At 42.3% G+C, this 16,899-nt stretch overlaps 1 protein-coding gene across 1 annotated transcript in view; it reads right to left on the minus strand.

The window, feature by feature from the left end:
• The window catches only part of TrpA1 (Transient receptor potential cation channel A1), a 148,932-nt gene that overhangs the window by 68,553 nt on the left and 63,480 nt on the right, over positions 1-16,899 (minus strand). Inside the window, exons 3-5 of the mRNA XM_084578684.1 lie at positions 11,225-11,400; positions 5,170-5,280; positions 3,693-3,804 (exon numbers count right to left, since the gene is read on the minus strand). Of these exons, the coding sequence (XP_084434810.1) occupies positions 3,693-3,804; positions 5,170-5,280; positions 11,225-11,400 (399 nt within the window). The remainder of the gene's footprint in view (positions 1-3,692; positions 3,805-5,169; positions 5,281-11,224; positions 11,401-16,899) is intronic.

The raw sequence follows: 16,899 nt of genomic DNA on the forward strand, positions 1-16,899 counted from the left end.
AACTTTGAGAAGAGGAACAAGAAGAAGACCTAACGTAAGATTTTACCCGACTAGGAGACGCATTTAGTTTTAATTTTTTTTTTAAGACGAATGTTGCCTCTATTTTTTTTTAACGCTTTTAGTTTAGGTCGCACGTGACTAGACGCTTGTTTTGAACCTGACAGAGTATATCGAATCTACCTGAAGGGTTTACCTCTTTGCTCGATTCAGACCCTTTTCCTTTTTACTTTAATTACATGTTTTGTTTCACTAAAAGCCTGTGCCGACATTATATGTACCAGTTATGTTCCATCTCTTCAGCCGAATAAAACGAATATGAAGACAATGCGTAGACAGATAGATGGATTTATTGAAAGGAAAAGCAGAGAGGTTGGCTGGAATAATTCAAATCTGGCCTGCTACTCTGCACTGGAGAAGAGGAAGGGGAGAAGAAAGTAGAAGCTTAGTACGAAGGCGCAGCTTGTGAAAGAAATATGATTACCTTCCTGAACCTGCGCCTTTTCTTTCTTTTAACAATATTTTTGTTTGAGGCTTTTATGCTAGGTGTTCGATAATGATGTATCTTCCATTAATGCATGGCAAGAGTAAGTATGTTGGCATTCTTCAAAACCGCCAAGGGTTAGAATAGCGACTGATTTTGTTTCCGAAATATGATAAGAAAGCTTTAAAAGTGAGCATACAGGATGTAGAAAAGAGGCTCCTTACCGGCTACCATAAAAAACAAACCGAACGTCTATAGTATGACAAGTTTCGCTAATATTCTCACCTCATCAAAGATGCAATGAATAACGTAGACTGTTTTTTGACGCTATGAAAGACGAAAATAAAGTAATAGCGGCTTGATTTTGTTAGAATTATACAAGCAGTGGATAGGTGCTTGAAGGACCTCCGAACTGATGGCAATTCACGCACCTTGTCATCGCGCACGTATGCCAAAATTAAGGAATTGAACTTTTTCTTTCAGTGAATTAACATCAGATACAATAAGATAGGGTTACAAAACCCGCCTGCAAAGTATCAGCGTTGCACATTGCAATCTCTGAACAAGCCTTCCGTATAGCATTTTAAAATACCCTAGCCACCTTCAAGTTGCAAAGAACATGATTATAAATATTATGAGATATGTTAGTCGAATTTGTATGAAAAAAATGCAGCCATTGTGCACGTGCTGTGGTTAGCACTAGGGCTCTGAAGTGTTCCTTTTCGATTGTACGGAGTTTCTTATCCTTTCTTTGCAATCGAGCTGTGTGCTTCACTTTTCTCATGTTTGCGAGCTTTAAATCGCCAGGTCCCCGCTGACATAAAACCTGCAGAGTTTTATGTCAGCATAATTTACGAACGAATTAACATTTTCGCCATAATTACTTATTTCTTTCTTTGTCACGTTCACTAGTTAACGTTTTGTTGGTTGTATACTCCCGTTTTTGCTGAACAATGTGGGGTGTACATGCTCAGCGGTGAATGAAAAAAGGCTAAGAAAAGAAAAATTCTGCGGAGAAACATAGGACTGCGTATATGCAGGAATGCGAAAGCATATGCTTATAGACCTACGACTGAAATGTTTTCCAGTGAGGTTGTCGACATTGATTGAGGTTCTTTCTGCTGATATTGAACTAAGTATATCTGCGTGATTTCGAACTGACGTAGACTGCCATGCTTCACGCGATGTCTGGGTGCCGTAATCGTCGAAGCATCGATCTGAAGGCGTACAGCTGGAGGAACATATGTCGTTGGTTCGAGTTCCTTTCACGAGACAGCCTCCACCTTGACTAGCGGATTATGCGAAGAAAAAAAATTATATATGCCACTGCCTGGCACTCTAAACGGTTGCACCACAATTTTGATGCCACAGCTGGAGAAGGCATAGAATTAGAGGTGCCTATTTTGTCGGTTCGAAGCCGGGTCGCGAGCTAGGCTCAAATTTGACTACCAGCATATACATCCATAAGTGGTAGGCAACGAAAAGGCGGCTGTTGCGACGCGCGTCTCTTTCTTTCTTTCTTTCTTTCCTTCTTTCTTTCTTTCTTTCTTTCTTTCTTTCTTTCTTTCTTTCTTTCTTTCTTTCTTTCTTTCTTTCTTTCTTTCTTTCTTTCTTTCTTTCTTTCTTTCTTTCTTTCTTTCTTTCTTTCTTTCTTTCTTTCTTTCTTTCTTTCGTTTCTTCCTACTTTCTTTCATTCTTTCCTTCCTTCTTTTCTTTCTTTTTCCCTTCTTTTCTTTCTGTTATTTCTTTCCTTTTTCTTTCTTTTCCCTTCTTTCCTACCTTCTTTCCTTTTTCTTTCTTTCAACTTTTCACTGTCCGCGTGAGGCAGCGGTGGTAGCTCACCTAGAGCCAGTAGCAGGTCCGTGCATTTACTTCTCCTTCCTTCAATCACAATAACAACATGCACATCATAGTGTTAAGGAATTATGCCCTCGATCGCGGGTGGGTCTGTGCCATTAGATTCCAGCGCCATAGCTTTTGTTTATATGACCACGTTTTTACGTATATTTAGGACCACCTCTCGGGGGCAGCGCACAACATAGTTTTTTTCTTCTTTATTACATAAGAATTCATCGTCTGTAGTTCACTGAAGACATAAATGTGGATTGACAGCTCCGGTTGGCATGTAGCTAGCTACCATAAAGTGCAGCGCAACGCGTAACTATGCTGATCCTTATGAAAGTAATTCAGCTGAGTTTCCTCTCCACAGCTGTCAAGAGTTCCCTGCCCATTGAGCGCAGACGCCGGGCGGCACTAAAAGCGCAATTGTCGCTATTTTTTACAATGCTAGAACATCTCTTGCTTTACCGTGAGCTACAACAGCTGCAGAGAAAAGATCGTATTTAACTGATTCAGACAAGAGGCTAGGAATGTCGGGTCCGCACAAATCTTGAAACACTGACGAAGCTACGAATCACAGTCAAAGAAGACTCCCCAGCGCACAGAAGGGTTGAATAAAGTTCACGATGACTCTAACGACCAAAATATGAACACTGCCAAAATAGGTTGGTTGGTTTGTGGGGTTTAACGTCCCAAAGTCCCAAAGCGACTCAGGCTATGAGAGACGCTGTAGTGGAGGACGCCGGAAATTTCGACCCCCTGGGATTCTTTACCGTGCGCTGACATCGCACAGCACACGGGCGCCTTGCTTTTCGCCTCCATCGAAAAACGGCCGCTGAGGCCGGTATTCCATCCCGCGTCCTTGGGAACAATAGACAAGCGCCGTAACCACTGTGTCACCCCGGCGGGGCACCACTGCCAAAATATTCGTTATAGTTATTTTACATCAACATGTGCAACCTGGTCTTCATCGGAACACTGAGTGCACGTCAGAATCAATCTACGGCCGTATTTTTGAAATTGAGATGTTCTATACCGTTGAGAAATGCGTGACTTCTACCAGAGTGCTAATTCTACTTTGCACCCGTTTTACAAGACGGCACAGCTTTTCACTCAAGGTAGAACTACCTCTGCAGCGGATATACATTTTCCCATTTAGTGCTGTTAAGCACCCATCTGCTTAGTAGGTGAAACACTTTCCATAGTGCTTCTCTTACCATAGTGCTCTCTTACAGTCGGGAGAATGTAATAAGCTGAGAAGTGGCATAAAAATATCGTTATTGAACTTGTACAAACTATGTTTAGGGCAAAGAAAGATTGTTATTTGCACTGTTAGCCAGTGCACAGTTTAACAAAAACGGGTCGAACTTACCCCACTCAAGCAATGCTTCAATGGCGTTGGCTGAAGCATTCTTCGCCGCCTCGTGAATGGGGTAGTAGCCGTTGTCGCACGTTATCTTGGGCGATGCTCCAAATTGGCTAAGCTGGAATGGCGTAAAAAGAAAACAAATTTTCAGGCATACATGCGGAATTCTAATTGTTCTTGGTCGAAATTAGGGAAATCCCCCAAGATGGAGTAGGTTTGCAATAAGGAAGCAATTACCCATTGGCATCCACCCAATCGCAGCCTTATACGGTTACAAAGGAAATCTATAAAGCTTTCCCAAAATCTTAAGCTCAACTACGAAGTTTCTGAGAAAGCTGTACAGCTTACCTTTGTAGTTGTAAGTCTGCGGTTAGATGGACATCAGTGAGTATTTACTCACTTATTCAAATTTTTCCTATAGGTTATTTTCCTCCCTATAATCATCCCTCATTGTCCCATCATCCACTCATCACTTCATGTGTGTACTTCATTCCCTGCTGCGTTTTCCTGACTGTTGTGTTCTTGGTCTACTTTATGGACTTCATTCTTCTTTTTTTTTGTCGGGACTCTAAAAGGCGCTGCCAGACATGAGTTTAGTTTATTAACAAAATGAATTTTCATACTATGTCAGCACACCGAAACAGCGTTGGGGAGGTATATTTGTAGCCGATATAGTAGCCAAGGGCTGAATTCAGAAAGGAGCTAGCTCAGAAACGTTCGGATTGGCTGCGACCGTACCATTACTACAGCCAACCAGAGCGTGACGCTATTAAACAGCTGGGCACAAATACATTCTCTATAGCCCCTAGTAGGATTATGATGTAAGCAGCTGGACACCTTTTCTTAAAGAACAATAAACAAAAGCTTCATTTCACAACGGTAGCGTATTACAGTGCGTAGAAAAGCGCGAATCTTCCTGTCACAAACTTGCGTTAGGCATGAAAAACAAACGAGAAAATACCTGATTAATACAGCACCATTGCTAAAGGAGTTGCTTCCTAAAAGCTTGCCAATATTCAAATAACCACGATTACTCACCAGTTAAATAATGGTGCACGTGCTTTTCACTATTGGGAGAGTTTCGACGAGGAGATTGAAAACTTCAAATAAAGTTGCGGAGAATTAACAAGTTATCCTACACGTTCAATGGCATAATAATTAATGACAAAAAATGAGTAAACTCAGATTTGCAAAAAAAAAAAAAAAAAAAAAACGAAGTAGACAAGTTGTAATGTAGTCACTGTTTGAGTGGCTGATTAATTGATTGATTGAAACTTTATGTTCCACCAATTTAGGACGCCTCCCACTCCCCTCTCCTGGCACGTAGGCCTGATGAAGGGGGCCGGGACCTTCGCGACCTAGGACTGTTTGTCGGTCTCGTTTCGGAAGTCGGTGGGAGCAGTAAAGTAAATAAAGACTCATTTATTTGTGAAAAAAAAAAAAAAAGATCTGCAACAGCCACAGCAAACCAGGTACAACCTACCAGTATCCTAGCGCATTCGGCGTGGTCGTAGATGGCGGCCAAGTGAAGCGCCGTGCGACCATGCTTACTCCGCAGATTGGTGTCCAACTTGTCCCTGTGCTTGACAAGTTCCTGCAATAATGGACGCGCCATTTTCACCCGCACAACCGGCGCACTCATTCAAAGAAATTGTTTTCTGGGTAGACGATGCCCCTCCCCACCCTTAATGTCACCATTGCGGTTTGATTGTTCTAAGTCTGTTTCACGTTCTCTTGAAAACTTAGAATGGACCGTTTAATGGCCAACGGAGCATCGGAACTTAAATACTTCACTATAATGTAATCCCTGTGTCATGTCAGGTCTAAACAAAACACAACCAATAAATGCTTGCCAAAAGTTAAAAAAGAAAGTGGCACGCCCCGCAGATTTCCTCTTGTTACAAATGTCACCGCTGACGTGCTTGCTGAAAAGCGAAATGCTATGTAAAGGGCTTTCCTTTATTTTATTCTTGAGCAGCACTGATTTGGCCTGGCTACAACCAAACAATTTATCTTCTGTCGCGATGTTGAATTTTTCGGCCCAAGTAGAGAAAGAGGAGTGCAGTGGAGCTTTAATGGGAGTGGATTGATGCTTAGAGAATCCAACCATGTCAGTAAAAGAACGAAATGACGAACAAAAAGAAGCACTCCGACTTGTTCACAACAAAATATAAAACACAAATGCGATAGAATCACGCACTGAAAGGAGTGCTAAAAGATGAAAGAAAACAGAATATTTTACTACGCCACACTCATTAACTACGCCCGAAAATTGTCAATTTGGGTAAAACAAAGATGCTTTCTTAATCATAAAGCTGTTTTGGACTTAATGAATGCCATGAATTTGTGTAATAGATCATTCTCGTGCCCAGGACGTGCTAAGCGACAGTGTAGGAGTAACTTCACAGCGGAATGATTAGGTTATTTTAGCATAAACGAATAGAAATATGTTCAACCATTCCAATAGGTAAATCATATGAAACGCGTTCCATCACTTTCAGCTCCCTCTTCTTTACGTTATATGGATGCGAGAAAAAAATTATTTTATTCAGATATGAAAGAATTTTGGTCTTCTGAGAAAAATTAAAGCTACTTTTACACAGTTTCCGCCAATTATTCGTATTATTGTGTGTAGAGTACATGTGGTGAACAGATTAATTGCTCGATCATGACCATACCTATGAGTTTTTATGCGTTGATCCAAAAGATTTTGAGAGGCACGTTTCACTTAAATGTGCGTGATATATCGCGACTGCCACTTTGAACGTAAGAGAAATAGAGCACAAAATCTCTCACTTCTTTAAAAGATAACCCCTCCACCTTATCCGGCCCACCACTCCCCTTTCTTTCAGGTACGGTATTAACCAACGCTCCATCGAGCCCATAAAGTTTGACGATGATTTGAGAGGGAAGCAACAAAAATGGCGCAGATTTCCTTGAATTTACAAACCGCCAAAAAGATGCACTCTATCTTGAACTTGGTGGCACTTACCAAAGCCCGAATGCTAGGGGCCATATAAAAGCGATCACGTTACATTTAAAAAGTAACACAAAAAACGCCGTTGTAGAGGAAGGTCCCGATATGGGCTCGCTATATCATAACAGCAACCTTCCGGCGACCTTCTTTACTGCTCGTATAAAAGCGAGCAGACCCCGTCTTCGCGCTATTTAGGACAACGTTCTTTTCTTTTATCCGTGGATTCTGTGGATACATCTAGGCGAGCATCATAACGCCGATCGTAAATGGACTTGAAAGTGTTTCTCCCAAGCGGATGCTCTAGGGCTTGCATCGTTCGGCAAAATAAAAGCATATAGGCTATCATCTAATGTAAGCTAGATTTCAGCACAAAACATTTGTTTGAAACCATGAAAACATTCTAGTTTGGGTTTCTACCGAATTGATGAACTGGGTTTAGCAATATGGTTTGAAATCTTAGGCGTTGCAACCTAGAAGATAACACAGCAGGCTAGAGAATAAGCAAGCCAATAAAGGGCTCATATACTAAGTCCTTCTCGTATGAATACATGAGTTTTATGAAGTGGTTGCCAATTTAAATCGGTGTTCGCGCTCTAAAAATGTAGTAGAAAATGACAGGACGAATGGCTCAATATAAAAAGGAAATTTCGGGATTGGAGGCAATGACCGCCGAAAAGCCGAAGTATGCCATTGGTCGACGCCTTCGATTGCACTACCGCAGCAGTGTGGATTGAGCACCTGCATCGCATGTTGGAGAAGCGACGATATATGTCCTATATCGCCTTGTCCTCTCCTATGAAAATATGGGTAAAAACTTCCACTGGTCTGCAGATAGTCTTCTATGGGATGAAAAGCTTGTATGAAACTGTGGTTTTATCTCAGCTTATGTAAAAATAAAAGCACCACAAAGGGCTTTGCCACGTAAGCCGCACTTTGGAACATCGACGATATAGTTTTCAGCGAATGAGTGATGAAGTACGATAGCCGCATTATTTTATGCATTTTTATCCGCTATAGAGCCGCGCACTACTTTGTGAGAAATGAACTCTATTTTTTTAATGAACAGGTCAGTACCCGGTGGTACACAAGATCGAATTAAAGACTTCGCGAACGTGAGGCTACCTCTTGGCTGGCTCTGACCACCTAAGAAAGCGTTTTTATATACTCCATCCCAAGACTAACTTGCAGCACTCTGCAAGCCAGGAAACGTCTTCAGCCAATATCTAGAGTACATTGAGCGTGTTCCAAGTCCCAACCCGCCGCGTCGTGTGCACGCCATCTGCTAAGGATTATACAGATATGGTTGCAACAGAGACGCCTTTTATGTATTTGGCCACTAAAAAAAAAAAAAAAAAAAAATTCAGAAGCTTGAGACTAGTATTTTCCATGACGTCACGCTGTTGCCACTCTTTATCACATCCGGGCATTTACTTAGGGTATGTAAACGAGACCGTGGCGACAGTTTGTAGCTTAATGGCGCTATCTTATTTTCTGGACTGAAATCATTTTTGCAGATGAAATGAACTTTTTAGGTCACGGAGAGACAGAATCATGAACCGAAATAAAAATTTAGAGATACTTGGCGCTCATGGACCTTGTTGTAGGTGCGATGAGGCCAAACGAAAGCCTGATGTGCCTTTGATGGGTAAACAATGCCGAAAAACGCACTAGGAACGAGGTGTTCACTCCGAAGCGAGATGCCCAGCTTCGAAGCATGCCGCCATGGTGGCCACGCAATTTTATCATATGCACGAGACGCGAATGCTAAACTCAAGATATAGCATATTTAACGCGAACGTATTTTATTAAGGCTCCGTTTTGATTAGCGTTTCGCGTATGCGCATCCCACGTGCTCACATGGCCATTTCATACTCGCACTACATTCTCTATCGCCGGAACGTTGCCTCTGCACTCATCGCAGCTCTGGTAGCTTTGCGAAGAAATTCAGGGATAGAGTATAAAGAAAGAACAGTTTACGCTGTTCCAGCAGAAACTAGGATGAGGGCGGCACAATTTGCCACAGTTCCGTGCGATTTTATTTAGTAAATGTCGGCACATTATTGAATTTCCTTACTTAAGTTCTTTGCTGTTATCTATTGCAGCGCATAAGAATTATTTGATGAATGAAACCGCATTTGTTCCACTTGGAAATTGCAGGCTAAGTTATCAAGGCGATAAGAAGCGTGGAACTGGAAAAAAAGGAAGTGGAGCGGAACTATACTATAAAATACTTACATTATTCTGGCCAACAAGTTTGCCTTCAATGTGGTATTTCTTAACTATTAACATTCTCTTTTAAAACGAACGGGTCGCGAGTGAGATACCACAAGAATAATAGGTGCAACGAAGCGTCTCTCTCTGGTTGGAGCTCGGGACACAGTCGCAGTTGCTTTAACAACAAAGGGGCCGCAACGGATGAGAAAGTTCTGCATTCAGAAAGTTGCGGAAAGGAAAACGCGAGTAGGACGCACATGCACGGCGACAAAACAGGCTGTTCGGTTATGGACCAAAAGGAACCTTACTTCGGTATCACTGCAATATTGCTTTTATAATTTTGTTTTCGTGATGATAATGATCCGGCGATGTTCTTAGAAACACGACGAGGCACGGAGCGTGATGGCGATGATTATATCAGGCACTAGGCATTCGGTTTGTTATTTACTTTTCCTCTTGCTGTCACCAAGTCTTATGCCAAAGTGAATATCTGAGTGTTGCAATGGTAGGAGGAAGTTGTTAAAAATGTGGAGAATTTCCGCTAAACGAGTTCTACGTGCTTCCATTGTCTCCCAGTGCGAGTCTAGTATCGGCTCAACTTGTGGCCTGGCCTGTCTCTAAGCCAAGCATATTTTATTCTCAAGCCAAGGATATTTGAAACGTGTTAAAGTAACATTGGAGGAGGTATAGAAGTTGGTCTCTAGCGACAACGTAACGAGCTGGAATCGCGATATCACTCTGCTCAAACACAGAGGTATTATACGATAGAAAAGAAAAAAAAAACAACAGCAACACAGGTGCCGCTCTCGCCCGGTGATTTTGCAAGCAAACCTCTTGCTTTCGACATCGACTTTTTGCACAGATCCTGCAGGATATATGCTTCCCCGCTGTTCACTTTAAAGCGGCGGTAAAAGGCGTTTTTCTCGGTAAAATGATGGTAAATTTTAAAATTCAACTATCTTGCTGATAAGTCCGTCTTTTGCTTTCGGCAACATGCCAATTATAGATATTATTAAGGCCCCAGAGAGCCGGTTTTCTTCTAGAAAGCGTAGTTGGACCCGTTCACCTTATGCCTCCTTATTAGTAAGCTGGGCTGTGTAGCTTTTTACCAAACTGTACCGGGTGTTTTTTTCTAACCATCAATATCAATAACTTAAGATCAACGAGATTACCGCATATACGTAGGTACGGTCTAGGCGAATGTGTTACGCAGAAAGGCAGATATATTGTGTAATTGAGACAGCCCAAGTATTATTATAGTTATATTTAAATATACGTTGGCAGTTCTTTTTTAACTTTTTTGTTGCGAGCCAACATTGCAACATTGAAGGCCTTCAGCATTGAAGCCAGTTGCAGTTTTCAACTGAATGGATTGTCCCAGGTGGTCAAAATTTCCGGAGCCCTCCACTACGGCGTCTTTCATAGCTTGGCTCGGTTCGAAACGTTAAACTTTCTAAACCAAAAAAAAAAAAACAAAACAAAAAACAATGGATTCTGATTGTCATAAGGTGCTTATGTCCGTCGCTTGGAAGCAGCACGAATAACACGGCAGAAGAGCATTATCAAATTTTTTTCTATTTTGCCTGAAAGGGGCTCAAGGTGCATTACCTACACTAAGGCTGAAGTTGTGCCAGCCAAAGCTTTCCTTATTCATTTTTTTAATGTGCTAACAAAGCAGTTTCGTTTTGGAATACGATCGACTCTTTTCAGAGATAGCGACGCGCAAGCAAGCGCTCATCATTAGGCACTTTTAAAAAATGTGACATTTTCACTTCTTGCCCCGCTTTTCTGGATATCAGGAACTAATATCATCAATCGACCACCAATAGGGGACGTCGTGTAAGTCAAAGGGCAAAGTTTTAACTAGTATGTTTAGCGAAACAGGTAGTTCAGAGAGATTATGTACAAACAGGTTGATTATTAAAAACGCCTCTTCCTTGCCACTGAAAAAAAAATTGATTTCTTTACAATAATTGTTTTCATTCGAGGAACTGGTTCTTAAGGACGTAACCAATCGACAGTGCGTTCAAATTTCCCGCGGTGATTTTGCCTGCGCGTGGTGGCAGCCGTGCTAATAAGAAGTGTTTGTTTTGATGCCCCGGGAATGTAGCCAAACGAATGCCATTAAGAGAGCCCCTCTACCTCCCTTGTTCTTTCTTTATAACGTTTTATGAGGATATTTTATGAGCAGCAGCGTACACTGAGGCGAGCATTGTAGGGACAGCAGAAAAAAAATTATACACGTATGCTCGTACGCCTTCTCTCATATAAAGCCAGCTATGATATTCGCATTAGCAGCGAGTAAACGAAAGAATAGCAATTCCTAATACGCCAGGTGAAAGCATACCTGCAGCGACTTGACCTTGTTGAGCTGCGTGCTCAAGTGGAGCGGGCTCTGGACGTTCTTGTTGAGCACGCTGGTGTCGGCCCCGTTCTCGATCAGGAACGTGATGGCATCGCAGGCCTCGTGCTCGCACGCGCTGTGCAGGGGCGTGTTGTCCTCGTAGTCCAGCATCATCAGGTCTGCGCACGTGGACGGGAGACAGAAACCATTGGAAGAAGCCTCCCGTACAATGTGGCAAGAGGTTTTATATTAGCTTTTACATGGTAATTTAGGATTATTTTATTTCTGTTTACTTTCAATAAAAACAATTGTTTCACTTTTTTGAAGCAAGACTCGAGCTTTCAAAATCCCAAGTTTAAAATCAAAAGTTTTCTGTCACACTGGATTCAGATTCGCGATGTGAATAGATTGATTGTTTTGTTTGTGGGGCTTAACGTCCCAAAGCGACTATGAAAGACGACGTAGTGGAGGACTCCGGAAATTTCGACCACCTGGGGTTCTTTAACGTGCACTGACATCGCACAGCACACGGGCGCCTTGCTTTTCGCCGCCATCGAGAAGCGGCCGCCGAGGCCGGGATTCGATCCCGCGTCCTTGGGAACAGTGGTCAAGCGCCGTAACCACTGCGCCACCCCGGCGGGGATGTAAATAGAGGAACTAACTCATCCATGATTACCCTAACGTTTATAGTGGTATTGGGCATAGTCTAGCAGGACAGCTTATACACAAAAACCGTGTTTACATTTTCTCAGTTTGCTTGTAAAAGCTACAAAGTAGCAGTCATACCTTAATTTCATATTTGGGCATTTTATAATAATAATAATCTACCAAAGGCAACTCCATTTTAAATAAAATTATCCCTCAGTTAATTAAACCGCGGTAGTTTACCGACATAGGCCGACTTTGGCTATTCGACAGTATTGCTTTGAATGGATCATGCTGCGTGACGAATATGTTAGGACTAGGGACGAGAATGAGTGCGCATATGACAATACTTATTCTGGCAAGGCAAGATGTCCGATTGTCGCTGAGGTTAACCGACTCACTTCCAAGAGGAGGCAAATATAGCATGGTTTAATTTGGTTTATGTGGTTTAACATCCCGAAGTGATTCAGACTGTGAAAGACACCGTCGTGGAGCGATCTAGAAATTTCGACTACCAGGAGGTCTTTAACGTGCTCTGACATCACATATTACAAGGATGCCTTGCTCCGTCGAAAAGCGACAGCCGCGACCCGGATTTGAACCCGCGTCCTCCGGTTCAGCCATCGAGCGCCGTACATCCAGTGAGCCGCACAAGCGGGAAGAAGCATTGAGGGAGGCAGAAAGTTGGGGGAGGGATGAAGTTAGAAGGGTTGATGGGATATGGTGGCAACAGCTGGTACAGAACATGGTTAACTGGATGGCTACGGGAGAGGCCACTCTACGGCAGAGAATGTAGTTAGGTTTTTTAGTGATTGTGATGGTGCTAATGGTTAAGTGCAATAAAAGAGAGAGAGACAAGGCGGGATAGTGAGCAGATGAGAGCTATTGACACCCTGGATGAAACAAAGAAGAGGAAAAGGGAATGGAAATGACATGCAATCCGAAGAAGAGATACCATATAATTTCACACGTCTGCGGTGTAGAAAGAAACAGTAACTGTAGCGATGGACGGCAGAGAATTGGATGGCAGGATGTGATCGGGAATATTTGCGCAGTGACGATGATTGCAGTTGGCCTTTGCCATGCAGTAGGCGTAGATGAGCTGATGATTATGATCATGCGTACGGTGGTTATGGCAATGTATATGGCTATCATTAGATTGATGACACAGACTGATATGTCCAAGATGACCGATTGCCATGACCTATGACCGAGTACCTTGCTACAGCATGAAATTCGCTCACTCAGGCAAAACGGCCGAGGAGGAGGATTGGAGGTGTGTATCTCGCCTTGAGAGCTGAAGCTTCGAAAAAGAAAAGAGTGATCACAATTTTTCTCTTCATTTTGTTTTTGAGAAAGTATGAAGCTGTATGTATTGGCATTTTATAGTGTGTCTCCATTAATAGTCAGAGAGAAAGCAAGAAGGAATGCCTCGCCCAATATGGCTTCTCAATATCTTTATGTTACGTTTTGACATAGAGACGTTTGCGTTTTTGTGGTGTGTGCTTTAGGTGCTCGTGATTAAATTAAAACACTTTTCAAACATTTGTGGAGGCTGACTTCAGACGGCTACTCTATGAGGTCACTGGCAGCTATGGTCTAAAAACTGCTATGCATTTAAGTGATGAAACAAATTTAGAGAATGACCAGACTAGAGAGAACCGAAGACAAATCTCCGGAAAGAAGGATTAGAGGAAAAGGTGTACGGTTAAAAGGTGTAAAAATGCAGGAATTAAGAGAGAATTCAGTACCTAATGATTCAATCGAAACACATGCCGAGCATTGAACGCACTACAAACTAAGCATTCGTGCAATGAAAGATGCTTCCGGAGCTCGTTCGCAGTACGTTTGAAATGGCACACAAACGCCACTGTATGCTGTCGCCAGTGCAGCTAGCCACGCCATAAGGTGCCATTATGTTACGACTCCTGATCCGCAGTGCTTACCAAACCTCATCTGGACATACTTCGGGTCAATTATCATAGTCTTACATTGCGGGGAGCACAATAGGCTGGATGCAATACGAGCAATAACGGAGGGAGTGATTTCGGTGCCAAGCCGCTTTCTGTGGTTCGTTAAAGGCGGCGGAGATGAGTCGAATCATTCCCCTTCTGAATAACCGACGCCTTTGTTTCCTCGACGAAGGGGGCGATCGCGCACTTTCCCATAATTCTGCGACAATAAACCGACAGCCGGCTTGCTTCAAGAGGTGCTAAAACATATTTCGTGGCATTTTGAAAATATATAGTGAATACCTGCACCTTCCGCAGGAATCTTACTTACAGTGAATAGTAGTTTTGTTACTTCTTCAAGTGCATTACTGCTGAGTAGTTTATTGAAAAGGGTCAGAGGGAAGTTTTTACCTCTCTTCATCTCCAAGTTTCTCTCCCTTAGTTGAATGCTGCGAAATCTAAGGTTATTTACTCATCCTATGAACCGGTCTCACTCATTAACTTAGCATATTCCTGCATGCGTAAATATAACACTTAACGTAATTTACTTAATTATACCCGCTCCCCATTCTTTAGGATGCGGTTACCTGTCATACAGGTATGCCGGCATGGACACTGAGTAATAAACGATAGGAGGCTGTTGCAGGAATGATGTATTGCCTGCGAGCCTAGTCAGATATATCTGTAAATAACACGCATTTATACAGGCTACTTATTCAGCAAAGTCCGCATTGGCATTGCTTTCTCAGTCTGACGTCCTTCACGAGATAGTCTGGAATGTTTTATGCAGCATCTACTAAATGCAGCAAATATTTATCAAAGAGCTATATTGCTAGGACGTCGCTTGCTACCATTACGCGGGCATATTTTTCCACCAAAATAATATATTTTTCTCTGTTTTGAATCCTTTTAATTTCGGACAAAACGGGCATGCATTATAAAAGAGAATATAAGAGCATGTTCACGCTATAACTCCAGTACTTATCTAACAAATTTGATTGAGATAAATTTGCTATATATATATATATATATATATATATATATATATATATATATATATATATATATATATAATATGTTTTTGGTGGTAGTAGTTACACCGGTCAAAAGATAACCAGATATATATATATATATATATATATATATATATATATATATATATATATAGTGCTCTTCCCAGGAAAACTTGATAAGTCTGGTTTTTTGAATCTGCTACGAGCTACTGACGCGAGCAAACGTGCGTTTGAATAAAAAAATTTAGCCACGCATAAAAGGGTTTAAAACCGAAGTACATGTTTTTGGTGGTGGTACCTACAACGGTCAAAAGATAACCAGGCAGTTGCCTCTGCTGTTTTCCCAGGGGACCTCACACGCCTCTTCATCGGGGGGTGCGGTGCGCATACATAGCTCACAACGTCTGCCATAGCACCAGTAAGTGATCAAAATGAATGTATTGTACGAAGCCTTTGGCAGAGTGTGCGTACCGACAGTGTAACTGCTTTGATTCAAACCGTTGCAAATAGCTGCAGAGCTTCGCCCGTAGTGCGAGAATGCAATAAACCCAAAGTGCGCGTTTTCTCTCTAGAAGTGCTTTATCACCGCCTCTATGGGCGTTCGTTTGTCTTCCTTCGCGCAGCCGGAACCGTTGTTTTTCGAGTCTCGCTTTTTTTACACTCGATGCCTCGTCGATTTTTCCACCCCAGCATAAAAAAACTCTTAGTGCCTGCAAAGGGATGCATGGCTGCGCAAAATATGTCTTCTTGCTTACGCGTTTCTATCTGAATAGAGAACCAGGGTGACGTCAAGAAGCTCTTTCCCGAAGGGAAGTTGAATTGGGCCGACCTCCCTAGGAACGGAAGGGAATCCAATTTTCGGCGTCCTCGACTTAACGTGCCCCCATAATGTACGTGTATTGCAGAATCTGATGCAGTTTATGTTTGCTTTTTCGCTTCTTCTCTAACGCTAGTATGTCGAAAATATAAGATGACTACGGAGCTTTGGCATGACGCATTCAATTTACCTCAATTGCCCGCTCATGAAAGGCACGGAACCGAAGAAATGCTTGTTCCCAGTTTTGGGTGAAAACTTTTAGGGAGGTGCTTGTAAGCTGTTTCTGTGTCTATGTGCAACACTGTCTTTTTCTCTCATAGGGAGACATCTAGGAAATCCGCTCTTATAGTAACAATGTTTTGAAGACTCAGGGGGCCATAAAGCCACCAGTGTATCTTTTTGTTTCCTTCCTTCAAATGAAAGTACGCTATACGCGCTCGTCTTCGAATATTCACAAGTTTAACATGCTATGTGGAATAAATGTCGACGTTAAGCTAATCATATCTGTAGTTTAAAGTTCTGAGCTTTGAAAAACTGACTTAATGAAGAAGGTGAAACATTCGCTCGAATTTCACTTGTCACAGCAAGCAATGTTCTGCATCATGCGTACGCGAAAGACCAGTAGTCACAAGTTCAGAAACAGAAATTATGACGGACACTTAAAGGTTATGACGCGATAGCATTGGCTACCAAAGCCCCGCTTCAACCAAGCACCTAGAACCTATCTGCGTGGCTGAGGGGTAACATGTATGCAAGGGTCCCGGCGGGCTGATTCTGATATCACCCTCCCATATGAAGGCAGGGGGTGAGTTGGCAGCGCCTGCCAAACGTAACGTGAGGCAATCCTACGTCCAGTCATTGCGCGTCCATGTGATTTGCCAGCTACCGCGTGCCTGGACCAGCATCATGATTTTTCACTCACAACGCGAACGCTGAAGTGGGATTTCTAGTGAACGGGGTCTTAAATGCTATCGCATAAAACTTATTAAGATAGGGCATTTTACTGATGTTTGCACAAGTGAAAACTGCCGGAGTTTTCTCAGGAAAGGGCAATTATTAGTGAAAAAGAAGAAAACAAAAAGAATAAACTAAAAAATTTTCTAATCTTCAGCACTGTGTGCGTCAACGCGATTTCTATATAGAAGGTGTACCACAGAAGCCGGGCACTTTCTTTAGGTAAATGGTGTCTACTGGTGATCTAGTTAGCTAACATCGGATAATCATCCTTTAACTGTTACACGTAGTTCCATG

This window comes from Amblyomma maculatum, chromosome 9, assembly GCF_055883805.1.
Source record: "Amblyomma maculatum isolate TAMU_Amacu chromosome 9, ASM5588380v1, whole genome shotgun sequence".
In the NCBI taxonomy this organism is placed as follows: domain Eukaryota; kingdom Metazoa; phylum Arthropoda; class Arachnida; order Ixodida; family Ixodidae; genus Amblyomma; species Amblyomma maculatum.